The 22,551-nt window shown below is 37.0% G+C and overlaps 1 protein-coding gene across 1 annotated transcript in view; it reads right to left on the reverse strand.

Annotated features, from left to right (window-relative positions):
- Positions 1–13,396: 13,396 nt before the first annotated feature.
- Positions 13,397–22,551, reverse strand: part of LOC121375750 (hemagglutinin/amebocyte aggregation factor-like) — a 58,741-nt gene continuing 49,586 nt past the window's right edge. The window contains exons 4-5 of the mRNA XM_041503365.1: positions 21,134–21,257; positions 13,397–13,587 (exon numbers count right to left, since the gene is read on the reverse strand). Of these exons, the coding sequence (XP_041359299.1) occupies positions 13,494–13,587; positions 21,134–21,257 (218 nt within the window). The 3' untranslated portion in view covers positions 13,397–13,493. The remainder of the gene's footprint in view (positions 13,588–21,133; positions 21,258–22,551) is intronic.

Consider the following 22,551-nt stretch of genomic DNA (forward strand, 5'->3'; position numbering starts at 1 on the left):
AAGTATATCGTGGGCAACGTGCGGTATGTTGGTTACATCCATCATTCATTGAAAATACATTGGCTTTCTAAAAGCATACGGAATAGGTGTCGATACTACATACGTGAAGTGACCCAGAGAACCATGTGTACTTCGTTTGATTACATAAACACAAGAACATTGGCGTGATCAGACAAGCGGACAGACAGACAGATAGATATATAAACAGATAGATAAATAGATAGATAGATTGATTGATAGATATATGGATTCGTACTTATATATATATATATATATATATATATATATATATATGCAATAAAATATGTTTTCAATCAAAGAAAAATGATCTTTTATGTTCAATTTTCCACAGACATAACAATGCAATGAAAGTTTTTCTCAGTTTCGTTTTCCTTGAAGAGTGACAGTTTGCCTAAATAATACCATATATGTCAGATGTTGCGTTCACTTCTCTCCCTCTTCGTCGTCTCTTAATAGAAAGTAGGTCATGAACTATGGCGGTTTAGATTAGTAATGTTGTTTTGTTTGTTTGTTTGTTTTTGTTTTTCATTATAGCTCAAGGTAAAAACGTCAAGGTAGAAAAACACGGAAAAATCGAATCAAACATACCTAAAAATAAAGTACATTGTAAGTAAGAACAATAAATAAATAAATAAAATTACAGAAATCTAATCTTCTAACAAATAATTTAACTCATTAATAATGTCTTTCAGTTCACATCTCCACTAATTCACACACACACGCACACACGCACGCACAAATTAAAAATAAAATTAGTACATAAACTTAGTAACTATTTCTGTTTTGTTAACTCAGCTTTGCTCCTCGCTTCGCAGCACACCACGTGTATTGATTTACGTCAACATCCACGTTGTAAAGGCACTATGCGACAATGCACTTTCCGTCAATCAACGTTTTGTAATTGACAAATAATACGTTTGATTGTGAGCTCAAAACATAAAAATGAGACCCATTATTTATAAATGTAGCATGTCAGTATCATGATTTACTGTGATTCGTGTTGGTGTATTTTAGTGGTATTTTTTTTCCAGTGACATTTTCTGCAATACTCTTCACCATTGATATACCTGTATTGGTATACTGTCACGTAATGCATTATCGTGTACAGTGAATTATTGTCATTGTTTTATTTGCAGTTTATTCTTCGCTTTGATGGTGATTGTCTTACATGGATTTGTTTTCCAAGACCAACAAGTAGGCTACATGTATGTATATATAACAAATCATATTTACATATCAAGCTTGGCAGTTACAAATTAAGTAACACCATAAAGCCAAACAAAACCAAACAATACAAATAAACAAACAAACAAAAACCCTCAAACAAAAACAAAACAAAACAAAACAAAGAAACAACAACAACAAAACCCCACACAAGAAACACAAAAAACAACCAAAAATATCACAACATAACAAAACAAAACAAGAACAAATAAACAAAACCAGCAACAAATGAAACAAAACAAGCCTAAAAAAGAATAGTAATACAAGCAGAAAAACAATATATAAAACATAAACACAAAATAAAGAAAGAAATAAAATCTATTCACTCTCTATCTTATGTCTTCTTGTATCGGTAATCTTACCGTTACAATGAATGAATCCATCGGTTTGCTTTCTTCTTTTTCTCATCGTTTAGTTAACTGATCAGTGTGTACTATTTTCTTGTTTTGGCCTTACAATTAGCAGATCCTTTGGTAACAACTTTTTTTTTCATCTGGATTTACGTCACCTTTGGTTAATATTTCTTTATTTGCAGTATTCTGTTAACTTGTCTCTGGTTAACAGGTTTCTACATTCACCATACGGTTTTCTTACCCATGGGTAACGTTTACGTTTTTGGACTTATAGTTGCAATAATGTTATTCATAATACAGTTTACTAATGCAAACTACAAACAGAAGTTTTAATAAAGTCGTGTACGTTCGTTTTCATCTAATATCATTAATTGTCTTCTTAACTCAAAAATATCGTGAGGAATTTTAACCACATACATATATTGTATAGTAACTTTAAAACTCAAGGTTTGACTCAATGAATGCATTAAGTGTATGTGTGGGCTAATCTCTTACGATGTGGAAGTTGCTTCGTTAAAGCATTAAATGTATAAATTTCCGGGATAAACTACACTGATCGATTATGCTATCGATTGGTAGACCTTCTTGTTAACAATCGTGTTTTGGACAATTATATTCGGAAGTGATTGTCAGAACGAAAATGTCAGGTAACTACAATTCGTTTTTGTAACAAACGTTAAAGGGACATTCACGAGTTTGCTTCAATTTTTAAGATGTTATCGACTAACAGAGACTTTTTGACGACTGTAATTACATATCAAATATATTTTTCTGCATAAAATATTAGTGGCTGTATATTAAACGTGTTTCTGATCGTTCTAATATTTATACTAGGTTAAATTTCATTTTATTTCCTAAAAAAAGATTTTTTCATACGTACGAAATTATTTGAAGACAAAATCCAGTTTGGGCTTCATACAAATATTAAAACAACCAGAAACACATTGAATATACAGACACTAATATTCTAAACAAGAAAATATATCTAATATGTAAGTTTAATCGTAGAAATATTTTATTATTCGAAAACATCTTACAATGCAGCAAACTCGGGAATGTCCGTTCAACGAGCATCGTACGATCAGATGAGCGTACTCTGTAACAAGCTAAAGGTTAAATATAAAAATGTTTTGTTGTTGTTGTTGTTCTTCTTCTTCTTTGTTGTAGGGTTTATATGGGTGGTGGTTCTTAAGGTGACGACACACGATGCAAGTGCCTCGTACGATAATAGCCTATGATTGTGACTAGACAGACATTGCTATTTCATCGACTGCGATGCGATTGGCTAGGTCTCATACAAGGCGCTACACATTCCGTTAAACACTGATAAACATATAACATTGTTTTTAAATTAAATTCAGCAATTGCACTTGATGATCAACACACTCCTCGTGAGTAAAATAAATGAAAAGCTACGTCGCTAAATATGGATTGAAAACATATTTTATTGTTCAAAGAACAAAAGAATCGGGCACAAGTTTGACAACTTCAAGACCCCCTCTATATGTATACATTATATATGGTGACTTATATTACATAGCTGTAAATGTAAACTACATTTAAACAGTAAAGGATAACCAGTGGAAGGAAATATATATTATATACAAAAAAATATGAAAGAAAAAGAAATAGTGATGCAAGAGATTACACAAATAGAACTTAATATGCAGTCAAACTCGTCATCACACTTACAAATAATGGTAATTTAAATTATACTTTATTAATCAAAACGATGAATATTTCTTTATTATTGGCACCGTTTAATGTGTTTCGACCACTTAACAGTAACTGTAAATCTATTGGTTGAAAATGCTGTAAGGAATTACATAGAATCTGTCTCGGCTGTTCATATGTTTTTGCATAAAGTCACTGTGATGGGCATGCCAGGGGAGTTAACACCATACGAGTCTTACGACAATATCCACGAAAATAGCCGATTGTTACTAGACAACATTAAGTGGCGTTCTCATTATGCGATTAGTCGCACCGTCTGTATTCTTATACGTTACGATTTGTATAGGGCCGACAAATCGCTTACGACTAATCGCATAACGAGAACGCCACTTTACGATTGCATCGGTTGCGATGCAAGCGGCTATTCTCGTATGGGACACTCGTATCGCGTGCTAGAAGCTGTGGTTACATAGCCGTTAGTGGACGTAGTTGAACGTAGTGGAGGCTAACGTAGTTGAAAGTAGTTGAACTTAGTTGAATGTAGTTGAACGTACCGGCATCCGTACCGTACCGTATTTGTCCTAGATGCTAACTTGGTATTAACTTGGGTGAGCCGTGATTTCCGATTTAATTTTTGGACATGTTCAAAAGAGCGGTACGTTAGAGGCGGAATTTGCATCCGTGAGGCTAACGTACAGTGGTGAAGTATAACGTAGTATAACGTACTTCTTAACGTACTCAACCGTACTCTAGCGTACTTTGATCTGTTTGAAAAACAAGCGCACAATGGCCGTTCCACGCCGCGTGCATGATTTTAGACTCCATGGGTAGTTGCTAAATATAATGTAGTTGGACCTTCTTTAGTGTAGTCGGACTCTAACTAGCGTAGTCTAGCGTAGTTTATCTTACTTTAACGTGGTGTACCTTACTTTAACGTATTTATCCATATCCTTCGGTGGCTCATCAACCAAAACATGCCGTACCGTAACGTATTTCAACGTAGTTTAACGTACTTACACCACGTTTGACGCACGGTAATCTATAATACGGATCACTACGTCCACTAACGGCTATGTGACCACAGCTAGAAAACTCGTCTGAGATGCGATGGATCATACGACCGATCGTCATCGGTGTGCTCTTGTTTTCATCCGTCCCAACCATTGCCCCATGACTGTTACATCTAAGACCGTGGTATGTACTGTCTTGATGTTTTGGGAGGGAGTGCATAAAAATACCACTTCAATATATTTCTTTAATTAGTGCAAGGCCATAACATTGTAATGTCAATTCCCCGTTCCTACCAGTGTTCTAAGACTGGTATATCAAAACCAGGCCATGGTATGTGTTGTCCTGTCCTGTCTGTATGAACAATGTAACGTGTTTTCTGTGACCACGTGTCACAGTGATCAAATGTTTGTCATCCAGCTGGCGATAATTGAAACACCAATGAGCTCTAGTGGTGTTGATAAACAAAAATAAACTTTTGAAATGTCAGACATTTTCTTCCATGTAAAAACAAGCGAAATAAGCATCAACGCCGCGTTAATATCTTCACTGGTTCAAAAGGTATGGTAGTTTTATATTTCACTTGTTATTGAATTTGACCCTCTAGTGGATTTTGCCAACATATTTGTGAGGTACATAGAAACTGTTTATCCATAATCCTATTGATGACTCAAAATCACCCGTCAATCCTTTGCTAAGGACAAAAGATGAGGGAACCCCCATATGTGACCGTACTCCTAGTTTAACCCTCATCAGTTGTCGGAACTTACTAATCCGTACATCTGGAGTTCACGTGGGCACCGCCACTAGTTCGCGCCTTTCTGGTTTCTATTCATGATAATTTTATCTTTGAATATATCCGTATGATTATCGTGACTCTCTGTAGTGCCCCGAATTGTAATAAATTACCTGAATTGTGATACCTGCCTTGAATTGTAATAAAAAACTGCCCTGCATTGTAATACTGACTTGAATTGTAACAAAGAATTGCCCTAATTTGTAATAACTAGAGCTGCCTTGAATTGACCCCTCCGTACGGCGTGATTGACAACCGTCCTGGACCAATCATACTTCGCGGTTCAAAGACCACGGGGCCCAACTTTGCCATTAGGTTAGACAACATAATTTTTTCGATGTGTAACGTTTTGGTATAGTTAGCATTGAAAGTAGTTAAAATAATTGTCTCCTTCAACTGAATCATAATCATATACGTCTGCTGACATGTATTAACAGCGATGGCATCTATGCGGAGCCTACGATTGATGTAAAATCAGTGTTTTCCTACAAAACACGTCACATCGTATTGAAAGTGAAGTTTTGCCGAAATCCATCAAAATTCAAGTGATATAAATTCTACAAAGGTAAGCGTTTAAGAATTACTTTCCCTCCAGTGTAATGGAATCTACTGATTCATTTAATCAGGCTTCGATGTGTATATTGTCGTTAAAAATCCGTCGTTAAACTGCACAGTCGAATGGCCAAAAATAAAAGTACATTCACACACGTGAACGATCACTGGCGACGGCGTAGGAACCGGGGGGGGGGGGGGGGGGGGAGGGTGACATGTGCCCCATTTTCATATATTTTGCTTTATATTTGATTTATAATAGTGTAAAAGTGTGTAAATATAAAGGTGTACCTTCCTACGCTCGTGACGATGATGAAACCCAAACAAAAAAAAAGTAAAAAAAAAAGGTGAAAAGACCTCTATATGTTCCCTCCTTTTTGTAACTAAACAATTTTTAACCATGATGCCTAGTATAACAAAATCTATTTTTTTGTTTGCATGTGTGTAGGTGTGTGTGTGTGTGTGTGTGTGTGTGTGTGTGTGTGTGTGTGTGTGTGTTTTGGAGTGAGGGAGTAGCCTCTATGGTTGTGAGCTTTAGGGGGTAAGGAAGTATTGTCTGGAAAGTTACAATGAATGAATGTTTAACGACACCCCAGCACCAAAAATACATCGACTATTGGGTGTCAAACTATGGTAATGCAAACAAATGATGATCAACATCAATATAAAAAAAGATTTAAATAAAAACACAGTGTAAAGAACTGTGCAAAAATACAAATATTGTGCTGTATACATGTGTGTGTGTATATATATATATATATATATATATATATATATATATATATATATATATATATATATATATATATCGATTACATGTTTTCATGTAATCGCAATCGTAATCGATTACATTGCTAATGTAATCGTAATCAGCGATTACTGTCATGATTACTCATAATTTACTAAAGTTAGATTTGTTTAGCATCACCTCCAGTAACAGTGCCTATAGTTAGAAGCAGTACTGGTCAGTCAGTAGAACTGATCTCCCATTGTCTACTACTCTCATAGCAGAACTATTATTTGCCTTGAGAAACGGGATCATAACGTCTGGATTATCAAATGAATGTTACCCAGGGAATGAAGAGACACATTCACACAATGGTATCTATTGAGTTTATGTTTACTATAAAACCACTTGAATGAATACAGTGTTTTAGCTAGCAATATATAAAATATGCCCCAGTTATAGTGTCCTAATGCATTGCCGTAAAAAAATGAATAATATATATATATATTACATATATTTGTTTTTATAATAAAACCTGCGTTCCTCTGAATGCATATACAGCTTTATCACGGGTCTCGTTTTGTCACAATAGTGAAAGTCCACCAATGATACCGTGGCAAACTTTCTTTTCTTTTGTTAGTGGTTACGACTGCAGACCGGCAGCCAGCCAGTCGTATCAAGCTTGATTCCATGGGCAGTCATCCTCACCCTAAAAATTCCCGGAAGCTGATTTTAATAGATGTTCTACGAAACGCGGCGCTTCTGATGATACCAAACTAAACACACCCAGACCAAGATAATTGTAATTTTCACCGATACAATTGGATCCTTATAATATGGCACAAAGCAAGCATGACTGCGAATCGATTCATTAATAATAGTAATTTTTAGAATGTCAACAATTAAATGCAATGAGCAACTTGTGCACATGTATATGTATGCAGATATCAATTTGATTATTTATTTACTTGTTTGTTCTTTTCTTTCGTTCTTTATTTCTTCATTTATAGATTTTTAAAAACATAATAATTTATTTTAATTTGTGGATGGTATTAAATGATATACGTTCTACAAACAATAAAAAAAAACCCCAAGTAATAGTGATCAGACAGTTTGCAATTACTAATTATGGCTTATTTCAATAATATAACAAAATATATATGTTATGCATTGATACAATAATTATACCTATGGTTATGGGTACCTTTTCGTCAATAATCCAAATTTAAGAATAACAAATCTGGTTTTGGAAACTGATTCCCTCCCTGCAGTATACATACGTTTATAAATGTTTGAAATAATTTAATAAATAATCCAAAATTATCCATCATGTCTTTCACTGAATGAAATCGGTATGGTTGTAAAATAAAGTGCATAACTTCATGGTGGTAACATCATTTCATTATTTGTGTAGATTTGTGGTATTGTAATCATGATTGTAATCATGATTGCTAGACAATGTATTCGCAGTCGTAATCGATTACTTTCAATTATCTTGTAATTGTAATCGTGACATTCTAAAGTAATCGTAATCATAATCGATTACTTTTGTCAAGTAATCTCCCCATTTCTGATATATATATATATGTATATGTATGTGTTTGTGTTTGTGTGTGTGTGTGTGTGTGTGTGTGTGTGTGTGTGTGTTTCCGGTTTCCCTACGTACCCTAATTTTATGTTTACAGGGATCCTGAAATTTTTTGAATGAAAAAAGAAAAGAAAAAAGATTTGTAATTTTTTGTAATCCGAACACATGCGGTTTCTCTGTTTGATTCTATGTAAGCTAGTGCATCACGACTAGTATATCAAAAGCTGTGGCATGTGCTATTCTGTCTGTTGGGTGGTGTATATAAAAATACCTGGCTACTAATGGGAAAATGTAGCAGCTTTGAACTCTAGACTATACATGTCAAAAGTACAAAATGTTTAATAATTCAGTGTGCACTAGTGATGTCTTTAAACAAAACAAACTTTAACTTTAGCTGGTTTTGCATCCACTAGTCCCCCATCCCCCAATTAAAACAACAGAATTTTACAATGTTACAATGAGTAAAATGCATGAAATTCAACTCAAGAGTCGAAAGATTACTCAGAGAATCAGGAAACCGACAGTCAATCTCAGGATGAATTAGATGAAGCAGATGAAAATGTTGTTCCCGAGCCAACAACTTCAGATAATCAAGAAAACATTATATTGAAACGCAAGCTTGCTGTCAGTGCTCAGTTCAAGCAGGATGAGCGCATGCTGAAAAGAAGCAAACTCGTCATGACTGCAGGTAGTTAGGGAGATAGTGTTGCTATTCCAATTCCAGCAGTGGATAGAGGGCGTGGTGAACCGAGAAATATACTTGGTGTTATAACAGAACAATACACCATAGGATGTCCATCTGGGTTATTCAGGGGTAAATTCGACCTGTGTCCGGAAAAGCTTCTTTCACTGGAAGATATTAATACAAACAAAAACGTATCTCTACGTGAAGCTGTGAAATCAGAATCTTCAACTGGTGGCCAAGGCTTCAAGAAATGTAACTGTTGTGGCAGAAATAAATGTGAAACAAAGAGATGCAATTGTCGAAAAAACAGTCTTGTGTGTAATAGTAGGTGTCAATTGAGGACTGTTCACTATGTTATTATTGATTTGATGTATGCTTTTTTAAAGTCTAATTTATGCAAATATTTTTTTTTTAAATGTTCAAATATCAATGTTGTTATCATTCAGTCATTTGGTTAAATGCCAGAAAATAACACATGGTGACAGAGTGGTGGTAATTGTCTGTTGTTACCATTCAGTCATTTGGTTAAATGCCAGAAAATAGCACATGGTGACAGAGTGGTGGTAATTATCTGTTGATACCATTCAGTCATTTGGTTAAATGCCTGGTGCTCTAATTCAGACATTTGGTTAAATGCCTGAACATTTGAGTCATTTTGTGAAATGCCTAAGGGTCACGGGCATTTCACAAAATGCCTGAATATTTCAGTCATTTTACCAAATGACTGATTTGGCACATTGCCTGTAACATATATATACTGTATGTATGTCGAGGTTGCCTGTTACATGCATATATATTAACGCTCAGGCGCAGGGGATAATTAAATCCTTTCTGGCCCCAGAAATTGTACTATGCCGTTGCTGGGACTCGAACCTATGGCACCGAATCGCCCGCAAATTGTAGGCTAACCACGATGCGTTCTGAGCTATTCAGACATCCATAACAGAATGCATCAGATGTCTCCTCTCATTATCTTTGTGGTTCTTAACCATATGTCCGACGACATGTTACTGTAATAAAATGAGTTGAGTGCATTTTTAAATAAAGCATTTCTTCTTCTTCTTAAAGTATTAAATGATTGAATTTTAATCATATGTGTGTATGTGTGTATGTGTTATTGTGTATGTGTGATTGTGTTTATGTATGTATGTATCGATGTATGAATATATATTGTATGTATGTCGAGATTGACTGTTACATGCATAGATATTAACGCACTGGCGCAGGGGATAATTAAATCCTTTCTGGCCTACAAAGTGTTCTATGCTGTTGCTGGAACTCGAACATATGGCACCGAATCACCCCCAAATTCAAGGCTAACCACGATGCGTTCTGAGCTATCCAAACATCCATTAAAATGATGCTGTTTAACTCAACCACATGTATGGGGCTCACAATCCACGCGTTCGATCCCGCTTACGTGCATGACACAGTGGGCAGACCTGGCACTGGCTAGTATGTATTGATGTATGAATATCTATATATTGTATGTATGTCGAGGTTGACGATTACATACATAGCTATTAACGCACTGTCGCAGGGAATAATTAAATAATTTCAGGCTTCACAAATTATCCAATGCCGTTGCTGGAACTCGAACCTATGGCAAATAATCGCCCGCAAATAGCAGATTTGCCACGATACCTTCTGAACTATTGAGGGATCCACAAAAGGATGCTCTTTAACTCAGTTGTATGCATGCCCGCCCCCCCCCCCCCCCTACATATACACACACATACATACATACATACATACATACATACATACACAAATTCCAACAATCTAATCCCGATAACATGCTAATATTTAAGGGAAGGTACCAAGTTTAATTCAAAATGGCCCATGTATACACTACAATAAATGTCCCACATATTTTATTTTATGTTATCGAGTGATGTAAAACATAATTTCTGTTATATTATTAACTGAATAAATAATTTTTTTAAAATATATATTTTAAGACAATGTTTAAGAGTAAGAAAACATGGCTAATTAATGTGTAGTGGGTGATTAATGCTAAAGTCCTATCCCATCGATCTACCAATGGTATGCAGTTACAAAATTAGTTCCGGGGAAAATATCCAAATGTTGTAACGGTTGAATAGTTGGGAAGGGATTCCCTGCCCAGCACAACCCTGAGAGATAACAGTCAAAGATCTGTTGAGCATCCATTTATCCTAAATGGCCACCTTATTGTACTGCCAAATCGTCTAATATAGAACAAACTGACCTGTATGAAGCAGCCACTTGTCTTAAAAGGCCACAATTTTACTCCCTTGGGTGGCCGACTAATACAGGTTTGACTATACATAATTAAACACACGCACACACGCACGCACACACACAGACGCACCCATACATATACATAATAACAACCCATATACTTTGTATAGTACTTTGGGTATCTAGACCTAAATTATGGCTGTGATGCTTGGTATAGGCGAGTTTTTGAAAGAAAGAAAGTTAGTTTGATTTAACGACGCCACTACAGCACATTGATTTATTAATTATCGGCTATTGAATGTCAAATATTTAGTCATTGTGACAAGCAGTCAGAGGAAACCCACTGCATTTGTCCATTAGTAGCAAGGGATATCCATAGACAAGACAGTACATACCACGGCCTTTGGTATACCAGTCGCGGGGCATTGGCTGGGACGGCAAAAAGCCCAATATGAGAGAATTGTTCCACCAAGCGGATTTGATCCTGTCACCGACGCACCTCAGGCAAGCGCTCTTTCGACTGAGGTAGATCCCGCCCCCGACATGGTTAAAGGCAACAAAGATACTAAGATACTAAAACATGCCGCCTCCACTCCTTGTGCTACTCTTAGCGATTAACATCAAGGGATCGTTTAAATGCACCATCATATAGACAAAATAATACATACAATGCCAGTTGTGGAGCACTGACTGGAATGACAAATTGCACGGTGGGTTCACAGACGTATATGCTGATAGTCGAAAGGAGAAGCCTATGTGGCAGTAATGATCGTCTTAAACACAATAAGCTCAACAGTCTGAAATTGAAGAAATGCGGAGCGGTGTCGTTAAGCACAAGCAGCGGTTGCAAAACGAAGTACTAGTAGGCGTTGGAACTGACAGAGTAGGAGTTGGGGGTTTATCGAGAGATACATACACTGAGTAATGGTAATGGGTGCACGCGGGGGTGGGGGTGGGGGGCTTTATGGACCGGAGTCTGTTACCACAGAAGTGTGCAATGTAGTCCACTTGTAATGCATGTAGTTGGTGAAGTTGTTGGCCCAAGAATAGAACAAGTATGTCTCACGGGTTAAGAAACATTTCAGATCTTTAATGCACATGTCTTGCAAAAGCTGTTGGTTCAAACTATGTTACATCACATGATGTATTCTATTTCTCTGTTTCTAGACAAAACAGTCGTAAGTTGTGTCAGAAACAAACAGTCTCACTCTGACCACTCTAGCTGCTTCAGGTTCAGACAATTTGAAAAACCAAGAAATCTGACTGGCAGGATTTCTGCCAGAGTGTAAAACGGGTATGATGCTATATCCAAATATTTTGGCAGATGTTATTTTTTAAGTTAACTTTTTGATAAAATTAATTACTCTTATCATTACTGTATGATTTTCTTAACCCTAACCCTAAACTTAACCCATTTTCTTTCTAAGGGAGGCCCCCTATACCTTCTGTTGTCTGTGGTTGCAATCAAATCCATAGCGCCATACCCACACATTTCTTTCTGGCAGAAACACTGACTGGGTGACTAAGTCTACAAGTTGTCTCATCTTACTAGATTATTTAAAGTGATCATCCCAGTCAGAATCTGAATCATCATGTGAGAAGGAGCAAAGGTACAATTATAATAACTACATAAAGCATGATTGTCCAACAATTAAGTGCACTGTTTTATTCAACGGAGCCTAGGGTTCACAAAACGTAAACATTTATTTTATCATCTCTTTGACAGTCTAACGTCGTCTGCAAATTGAAGTATGCGCATGACAGCGGAAATAAATTAATATTGCAACATTCAGCCAGCCGTTTTTTGCTAAACGTTTGCAAACACATTTTGACTGGTTCCCGAAATGGTCATTCGGTTTAAAATGTAGCGTAAAAATCTGTCTTCCAAGACAAGCGTTAGCAACAAACCCATAGTTAAACTTACTCCTGGAAAACAAACCTGTCCCATTTGCGCAGGCGCAACAGACTAAGCAGTATAAACCAGCCCAAGTTCAACCAGCAAACGTGTCGCTAACGTTCGCGAAGTATTTGATTGGTTGCCAATGTGGCCATTTGGTTTACCGTGAAGCGCATAATCCAGTCTAGCGTTTGCCAATAGTACTGTACACGGGTCAATCGTCAGTTTTACAGCGTGTGGCAATAGTAAAATAGTATTAATCGTAGTTCCGTTTCCAAATGTAATCGCCACAGCAATGAGCAGTAATGGACGCTGTATTCGTGGGAGCTCAAAGTTTTCCTGAAGAAATTAACCCATAGAAGCCGAGCTATACATTCAGACAAGAACCAAGAAAATATGAACTGGAGTCTGAGCAACTGTGGCGAAAATAGGGTAGTAAATGAGGGTAGTAAATGAGGGTAGTAAACGTCGCATGAGACGCGCGACACCTTGTTTTGCAACCACTGACAAGTTCCTTTCCATTTTTGTGTTATTACAATTCAAGTCGGTATCTTATTACAATTCAAGGCAGCTCTGGTTATTACAAATCAGGGCAATTCTTTGTTACAATTCAAGTCAACCAACTAGTTTATTACAATTCAGGGCAGTTTTATTACAATTCAAGTCAGTATTACAATTCAGGGTAGTTTTTATTACAATTCAAGGCAGGTATTACAATTCAGGTAATTTATTACAATTTAGGGCACTACCAAGGCTTTGGTGCAAGCACTTTAATCATTTTTTTGGGGTGATGGCGTGAAGGCACTACCCTGCAGATCTTCACCTTCCAACGTCTGTCTCTGCAAGAAAACAGAACAAGTTTTCATAAAAAAACGATCAAGTAAGAAAGACAAACTGGAAACAACATGAAGAACTAAGTTAAAAATGAGTTACGAACTCACTGTTCCTGGGAGTAAGGTGTCCTCGAGGACGCCGTCTCTCGGTGATCGATTACATGTACATGACTGTGACGGAACATGCTCTTATTTTTTTTTCGCCTGTGGCGATGTTAATGTTTGTTTTAGAGGGCCGTGTGCAGTCCCAATATGCACTTAGACTAGGTGGGCACTTTGTTACGTAATACCTCCGCGCGACGGTGGTCGAGCTGTTCCCAATACACACCCAGACCAGTCGCGGAGGCCATGTGGCCACTAGTTACGTAATACCTCCGCGAGTTCTGTTTTACGAGCTTGTATTTCTAGCGATTGGCGACAGCTGGTCTGACCATCTAAGAAAAATATGCCGTCTTGGTCTCTGTGGAAATATCACTTGTAGGTATTCGGTACCGCCTTGTACCCACAGGCGAGATTCGGATTTGTAATAAATAGATAGGATTTAGAGATATCGGGGAGAAACAAAAGGAAGGCTCCAGGGGAACGTTGTCCGTCCGGACTGGTAAATATATATTTCTGCTCTGTTGTATAACCTTGATGTGATTGATGTGACTTTAAATATTTTAATACTGTATTATACCAATATTATTTAGACAGTGTTTCCGGTAATTTAAAGCTTAACCAGTCATCCTAGAGGACCTAGGTAAACTGTAGGTTATTTTCTTTATTGTGATAGGTACCAGTATTAATTCTGTATTACAAGGTTACTGAATGAGTAGTTAAAGGTTAATTGAAAATTAACCAGTTAGGAATAGAGTTGTAATTCCTTTATTAATTAAGTTCCCCTGGCAGCGTTTCTCAATTATCACACGTGTGTGTGTTGTAACACTTTGAATGGTGTTGTACCGTGCCCATAAAGCAGAGATGGTCTGTCTGGAGACGCCAAAGTGCTTTGCCACAGCTTGTTGAGTTGCCCTTGCCTGCAATCTCCCAATGGCATTATTGCGTTGAGCTGACGTCAATCTTGGCATTATTGTGTTACCTACAGTGTCGTCATGTGGTCTGTTTTAATCACTGCTGATGTGGCCTTTTATGCCCAACTAACGGAAGGTTCGGCATGCAAAGTTACAGAATGTTATGATGCACGTGCTTCTCTGAGGGTTGCGCTTTTGCGTTTCGGTACGAACTTTGACTATGGATACGTTTATGGGAATCGAACGTCTTTTCTAGTGTTTTGGCATCACCATTCACTCACTTACTTGATTGTCTTTACGATGTGTTTGATTCTGTAAAAATAATCCGATAGCATTATTTTTACCAATGTTTCTTTTTTTTAATAATAATAATAATAATTATATATATATATATTCGTCACGAGTGTTTTTAGTATGGAAAATATCAACCAAGTCTATGTTAATCGGTATTTGTCGAGGCTCTGCCGAGACAAATGCCGATTAACTAGAAGAGGTTGATATTTTACATATTAAAAAAACACGAGTAGCGAATTCTATTTATCCTATAACACTTCTAAAATAATATTTTAATTCGATATTTAGTAAATTACGGTACTAAAGTCACTACGCACTTTAACTAAATATTATGAAAACGTTACGCTCAGGTATACAGGTTTTGATGGCTTATAAACAAATGACCCGTTCACAGCAACAAATTATTACCAAGATACCTTGCAAATTTCTATATACCTTTAAATTTGCATACCATTATTAACCGGGTTAATACACTAAATTATCACATGTGTTTATGACATGTATATCATGGGTAAGTTATAAAATAAATAAAATCATAGTGTGTATTAAATGTTTATAAAATCCCTATATTGGGTACTAAATTACCTATAGGGGGCATACTTTTAGTACGTACGCATTTTGGGGGGTGGGGGGTGGGGGGGTTGAAAATTTAAGAGCCATTTTGCGTACGCTTGCGTACGGCGGGGGGGGGGGGTGTTATTAGGGTAAAATTAAAATATATATATATATATATATATATAGTTAATTTGATTATTTACTGACGTTCTAGATCGTCGGCGCCTGTTTTGTTCGCCATACTAACCCTTTGCGTCATTCCACTGCATGACCTTTGTGTCATTTGACGCACGCATGCATGGCCAAGAAAATGGCCTCCGGTGGTGATAATTATGACAAATATTCCCAACTTTTGAAATGTATTAAATGTGTAAACCCAACCAAGAAGGCGGGCGACTTTTAGGTTTATAGTTCCGAGTTAGTTCCAGTTTTATAGTTTTGTGATTAAATCATTAAACATGATTTGAATTTTTTTGTAATTAAAACAGAGCAGATGTTCCGGTTTATAATACATTTAGAAACATTTTATTTGTCGTCAAGCGTTGTTTAATACATTTGTACAATGAGCAGTATTCATTAATTATAGTATACCATGATGACATCGTCGGTGGCATTGTCTACATTTACTGGTAGTGACTGACGATCTTTTGCGTATGTACGCAAGGGGGGGGGGGGGGGGGGGTATGGGCACTGGCGTACGCATGCGTACGGGGTGGGGGGGGGGGGGTGCAGAACATCGGAAAATTGTGCGTACGTACTAAATGGATGACCCCATATTGTAACAGATGTAAAGAACCAGATTTGAATAAACGCTATTTTCTCTGAATATAATGGGTTTGGGGTGGGGGTAGGAGCGGCAAGAAGATCAGTGGTAGATAGCGATGTGTCGCACAGTCTATTACTGTTGATGGATTCGGATTTTCCTTTCTAAACATTTCCACGACTGGTACATTGAAGGCCATAGCATGTTTTGATATATCAATGAGGACATGCATATTAAAGATATATTGCTGTTTTTCGCTTTTTACCATGGTGTAGGTTTTGTTATATATCTGTATATTATGTAGCCATGTATGTATTGTATATTCGTATGTTGTCTTTTAATCCACACAGGTTGAACTCCACATGGACCTGGAACGCAAAATGCCGCTAAGCCTGTTAGCAAAGGTAGACAGGGTCACACAGAAAATATACCCAAACAAGAACGCGAATACATTACATACTGTACGTACACGAAACGTATTGTATGCTGCATTGCTGCATGATGTATTCAGTTTCTGTCTGTCTGTCTGTCTGTTTGCTTAATGGTTGAGTAATACAAATGTAGAACGCACTTTAAAGCCGTAGTCTCGACTCATTGTAGAATACTGAACAACAAAAGGAATGCGAATTTTGTAATGTAGATATTTTTTGGTGCTACAGTTAACTCGATAAATAGACGTATCAAAACGGGTATAAAATGTCCACAAGGCATGGATACTTTTAATAAATTAAAAAACCTTATGGAATTAAAGCTGATTAATTTTAAACAAAATTAAAGAAAACTAATTAAGTGTTCGTATTTCTTTTGTAGTTCAGTATATATGAGTTTGTAATCGCCATGTTATAATACTTGTATCACCGAGCACGAGAATAACGCCCCACTTTCGTAAGATACAATGGACAGTAGTACGTTTGTGAACAGAATAACGCCACACTTCCGAATGATACAATGGACAGTAGTACGTTTGTGAACAGAATAACGCCCCACTTCCGAATGATACAATGGACAGTAGTACGTTTGTGAACAGAATAACGCTCCACTTCGAATGATACAATGGCCAGTATTACGTTTGTGAAGAGAATAACGCCCCGCCTCTGGATGTTACCATGGACAGTAGTACGTTCGTGAAGAGAATAAGACCCTGCTTCTGGAGTACGTTTGTGAAGTAGATGACAGAAAACTAGTATACTTTCGAATGATGACTTGTGAATGTAAGAACATTAATGTTGGTGGTATGTTCTAGATATCACAATACAAAAACAACTGGAGATAGCAGCTTTACGTTTGTAGATATATAGATATATGGATGTATGGATGGATGGAATGATGGATGGATGGATGGTCCCATCCTACATTGTTTCCACAATGGTTCCTGAATTGCTGTGAAATAAGCTTTGTTCGTGATGGTCAAATTATCGTGCAATTTATGGACTAGTGCCGTCAACGAAATAAAGAATGTAACAAAAATATAATTTGATACTGCCTTTTCAATGTACGAATATAAGTATGTTAGCAAACCCAAAACAGAATTTCATAGTCTATTAAAAGAAATATATAATTAATGACGAAGGCGCCCCAAACATTGAGACAAAAATGTTATTTCATAGAATATTAGATATATATTGGTAAGAACTATACAAATAGCAAAACCGCTTTATTTATTCAGTTTTGTAATGGGAATACCTGGTTCAAGTGTGCTCCACTCTAGGTCTCGTGAAATGTATCAGAGTATCTTCTGAGCTTGTGGTAAACAGGACCTATTGTACTTGATAGATAACCATACCCGTCAATGGACCATACCCGTAGGAGATACTCCCATAATCTTATGTAGTGTTCGTAGTCTTACGCCTAAGATAGGTAGGTAAGTAACTAGTTTAACGTGCTCATATACCTCTAAGGTTTCGAACACGCCCATCCTAAGTCCGACCTCCGATAAGATCGCAGCCCTCTCTCGGGACAAGAATTACTTATTTAAAAGGTAATTTAGAAATTTACGGCTAAACCATTAGTGTCGGATGTAGTAATTGAATATAACATATTGAAGAACACATGAAACACAAATACATACATTAATGTAGTTGTCTTTAACACATGAAACACAAATACCTACATTAATGTAGTTGTCTTTAACACATGAAACACAAATACCTACATTAATGTAGTTGTCTTTAATTTATTTAAAATTATTCAATTTGAATCTCATTTGTTTTTGAGTGGCAGGACGTAGCCCAGTGGTACAGCGCTCGCTCGATGCGCGGTCGGTTCGGGAATGATCCCTGTCGGTGGGCCCATATTTTCGAAGCCATCTTAGCCACGATTTATCGTAAGTCCGTCGTAAGTGACAGCGCTAACCATCATCATGTCTGAGGTTCTTTGAATTCGAAATGAATTAATTTCTCAAATTATAATCATATCTACTTCTTGTGTAGAAACTATCATTTTAAAAATACTGAACACGATTTGTGTATGATGTTTCAAAAGTGTAACAGTCGACAATACATATACTGAACTGCAAAAGAAACTTCACATGTAAGTGAAGTTTGAATATATTTAGTTTGAAATGTTCGAATACATCATTTGTTTCATATGTGAAAGTCCATTTGTGTACACGTCATATGTGGTGTCTAGGGAAAGTTTCCTCATATTGACGAGGAGGACGTTGCAAATCAATACCGTGTGTGACCTCCATGAGTGGTGACCACGCACAAACATCTGTTCTACATGGAAGTAGTTAGGTGATTAATAAAGACCATTGGAATCTGGACTCATATCCTGAGAAAAGTTAAAAGTAAATGTGCTGCAGTTCTCGGTCCTGGGTGTATTTTAATCCAGGTTTCTTTTTTTGGACCTCGATCCACAAGGGCTCTATCATATTCCGGAATGAGGGTAGGCCGTGTCATGGTTCTGATATCGTGCTACTGAATAAAGCATCTGGTGGTTTTCTCTTTTTTGCTGGAACATGTGATTCTGGTTATGTGCAAAACATGGCACAATGTGAGGTGTAAGGAGTTGGTCAATATATTGGAGAACCGTCACTGGATCAATATTCTTTCACAAACTATAATGCTTTTCCCGCCTCGTGGATTCCTCCTCATCATGTATGTGTCTATGTAACGTCTGCCCCTTCTTCGCCACACCCTTACCTTGTCATCTGCATGGAAATACAGTACCGACTTTCGTCTGAGAAGAGGATGGCTAATAACGCTAATGGTGGCGAGCTGTAGCCCATTGCAGTCATTCCTGCCAGAACAGAGATTCGAGCAGGATGTCAATATGAGAGGTTTGCTAGAGGACAATCGATGACGGACTGGATTCCAATGGTTTGATGAGCTGTATTCCCATGCGAATCAGTCTTGCAGGTATTCATGCAGAATACAGCGATCTTGTCGTGGGCTGGTCACACGATGTATTGACTTGAAACGTCCCAACTGTTAACTGTAATGCTTGTGTTCTCATTAATATGAGGACACCTTCCCAGACATCGCACATGATGTGCGCAAAAACTATTACTTTGTCAAATATTCTGGAGCGGGACGTAGCCCGGTGGTGAAGTGCTCGGCTGATGCATGCTCCCCATCGGTGGTACCATTGGGCTATTTCTCGTTTCAGCCAGTGCACAACGACTGGCCGTGTTATCCTGTATGTGGGATGGTGGATATATAAGATATCTTGCTTCTAGTGGGAAAATATAGCATATTTTCTCACTAAAACTATGTTAAAATTACCAAAAATTTGACATCCACAGCCAACGATTAGTGAATCAATGTGATCTACTGTTGTTGTTAAACAAAACAGACTTTTCTCAGATGTTCAAATTCATATATTCGAAAATAAACATATTAAAATCTCACTTACATGTGACATTTATTGTTAGTTCAATATATTGCATATTATTTTCTCAATAGCCCCTTTCCTTGCATATACAAACAATGATAATGTAAATACATATAGGCCTTAAACATAGGGTCCTCGTGCATACACAAACCCAACATCATGTTGTAGAAGCCCTAATATGTTCTGAACATGAAACTAACTGGTAACTGAAAAAATGGGGATCCAGCGTTTGAGGGTATTCTAAAAATATCATTACTTCGTTGACGTCATGTCACAATCGGTACCCGCTAATTTGTGTGCACCAAAATATCCACAAATGTGACAGTGGCATGTGTTTTATATTAAATCAAAGCTTATGATCGAAGTACCACATGACATGCTGTAATGTCGTATATCTACTAAAATTCCATTACTTAGTCATAATTAAAAGCCTCCAACAAAAATATCCCTATTTTCTCCCGAAATGGGTATTTCTACTTTCATTTAAGAATAGATGTCAGTTAGTATGTGTATAAACAAGTTAAAGAGCCTTTTATCAAGAGTGAGATATTGTTTTTCGAGAATTACGTTACTTCTAAAATACCTAATGTCCTCAAAGCGTAGTGTCAATCTATTCGTATATTTAACGACACCAGCTTTCGATGGCGTCGTGGTTAGGATATCGGACTACAAGCTGGTAGGTACTGGGTTCGGATCCCAGTCGAAGCATGATATTTTTAATCCAGATACTGACTCTAAACCCTGAGTGAGTGCTCCGCAAGGCTCAATGGGTAGGTGTAAACCACTTGCACCGACCAGTGATCCATAACTGGTTCAACAAAGGCCATGGTTTGTGTTATTCTGCCTGTGGGAAGCGCAAATAAAAGATCCCTTGCTGCCTGTCGTAAAAGAGTAGCCTATTTGGCGACAGCAGGTTTCCTCTAAAAAACAGTGTCCGAATGACCATATATTTGACGTCCAATAGCCGATGATAAGATAAAACAAATCAATGTGCTCTAGTGGCGTCGTTAAATAAAACAAACTTTACCAGCTTTCCAGTTATTAATGGTACTATAATAAATGTATTAAACTTTGAGTATTAAGAAATGCATACTCATGTCTATTGCTGTGGTAGCTGTATATTCCCTTGAACACCTCTTTGTTTCCATTCTGCTTGTCCATGTTGCCATCAAAGACATTAATATAGTTTGAGGTATAACAGCTGTTATAACGCAAACCTGAAATAAAGACATTAAGACATATTAGAGGCAAACAATGTTATGTCCACTACTGTCTTACAGAAGTTGTCAATTTCACACCAACACATTCTAGAAAAAGCTGTTTCGATTTTTTAGGTTCGATTTATTTCTACCCCGATAACATTGACAATGGACAGAAATATATACTCGCCTGCTCCAAAATTGTAGACAATTCACTTTTGTTTTTGTTATTTAAACAGTTATGTTTTGCTCAGCGGAAACACATACTGTTACTCATCTATTCCAAAGTGGAACAAAATGACTGAATTGGTAATTGAACATGTATTATTATTTGGATTAGACGTCGCCAAATAAATATTAGTTGATATTTGTATTACTGTTCGTGCATTAATATAACAAACTATTTTGCAAAGTGGTGACACCAAGCTAAAACTGTAGAGCAGAGGATTCTGGTATTATTCTGATTTAGTCGAAAATGCTTACATACTCAAAACGTTTGGAATGTGTAGATTTGCGGAAATATATTACTTTATTTGAAGATGGAAAATAATTGAGATACTACACTCATTTTCTTTAGATACAAGTTTTTCGAAACTCACGAATTTTTCTTTTAGCTAACAGAATAGAGTGGTCAGATAGCAGGGAACTTAGCTCGTGGCTTAAAAATTATATCTTATCTAAAACGAATGCAATATTATAATACGTTGTTTTTCACAAGTGATTTTATATAATTTAATACATGAAATAATTATTGTTGTGCCTTTAACTCACATGGAGATTTTGGGGTTTAATACAACTGTACTAATCCCAGGACCGTTAGGATAATGTTTACTGGGCCCTGCCACATATTACCTAAGACAAAAATATCATCCTGGAGACTGATATCCATTCTATAGACGAAGCAGAAAAACGATGTATAATCCCAGGGAATGCCAGTCCTATAGACGATGTAAGAAGAATGTATCACCCTGGGGAGTGTCAACCTATAAACCAAGTAAGAAGGATGTATTATATTGGGAAGTGTCAGTCCTGTAGACGATGTAAGAAGAATGTATCACCGTGGGGAGTGCCAACCTATAAACCAAGTAAGAAGGATATATTATATTGGGAAGTGTCAGTCCTGTAGACGATGTAAGAAGAATGTATCACCCTGGGGAGTGCCAACCTATAAACCAAGTAGGAAGGATGTATTATATTGGGAAGTGTCAGTCCTGTAGACGATGTAAGAAGAATGTATCACCCTGGGGAGTGCCAACCTATAAACCAAGTAGGAAGGATGTATTATATTGGGAAGTGTCAGTCCTATAGACGA

Source organism: Gigantopelta aegis, chromosome 6 (assembly GCF_016097555.1).
Source record: "Gigantopelta aegis isolate Gae_Host chromosome 6, Gae_host_genome, whole genome shotgun sequence".
Taxonomy (NCBI): Eukaryota; Metazoa; Mollusca; class Gastropoda; order Neomphalida; family Peltospiridae; genus Gigantopelta; species Gigantopelta aegis.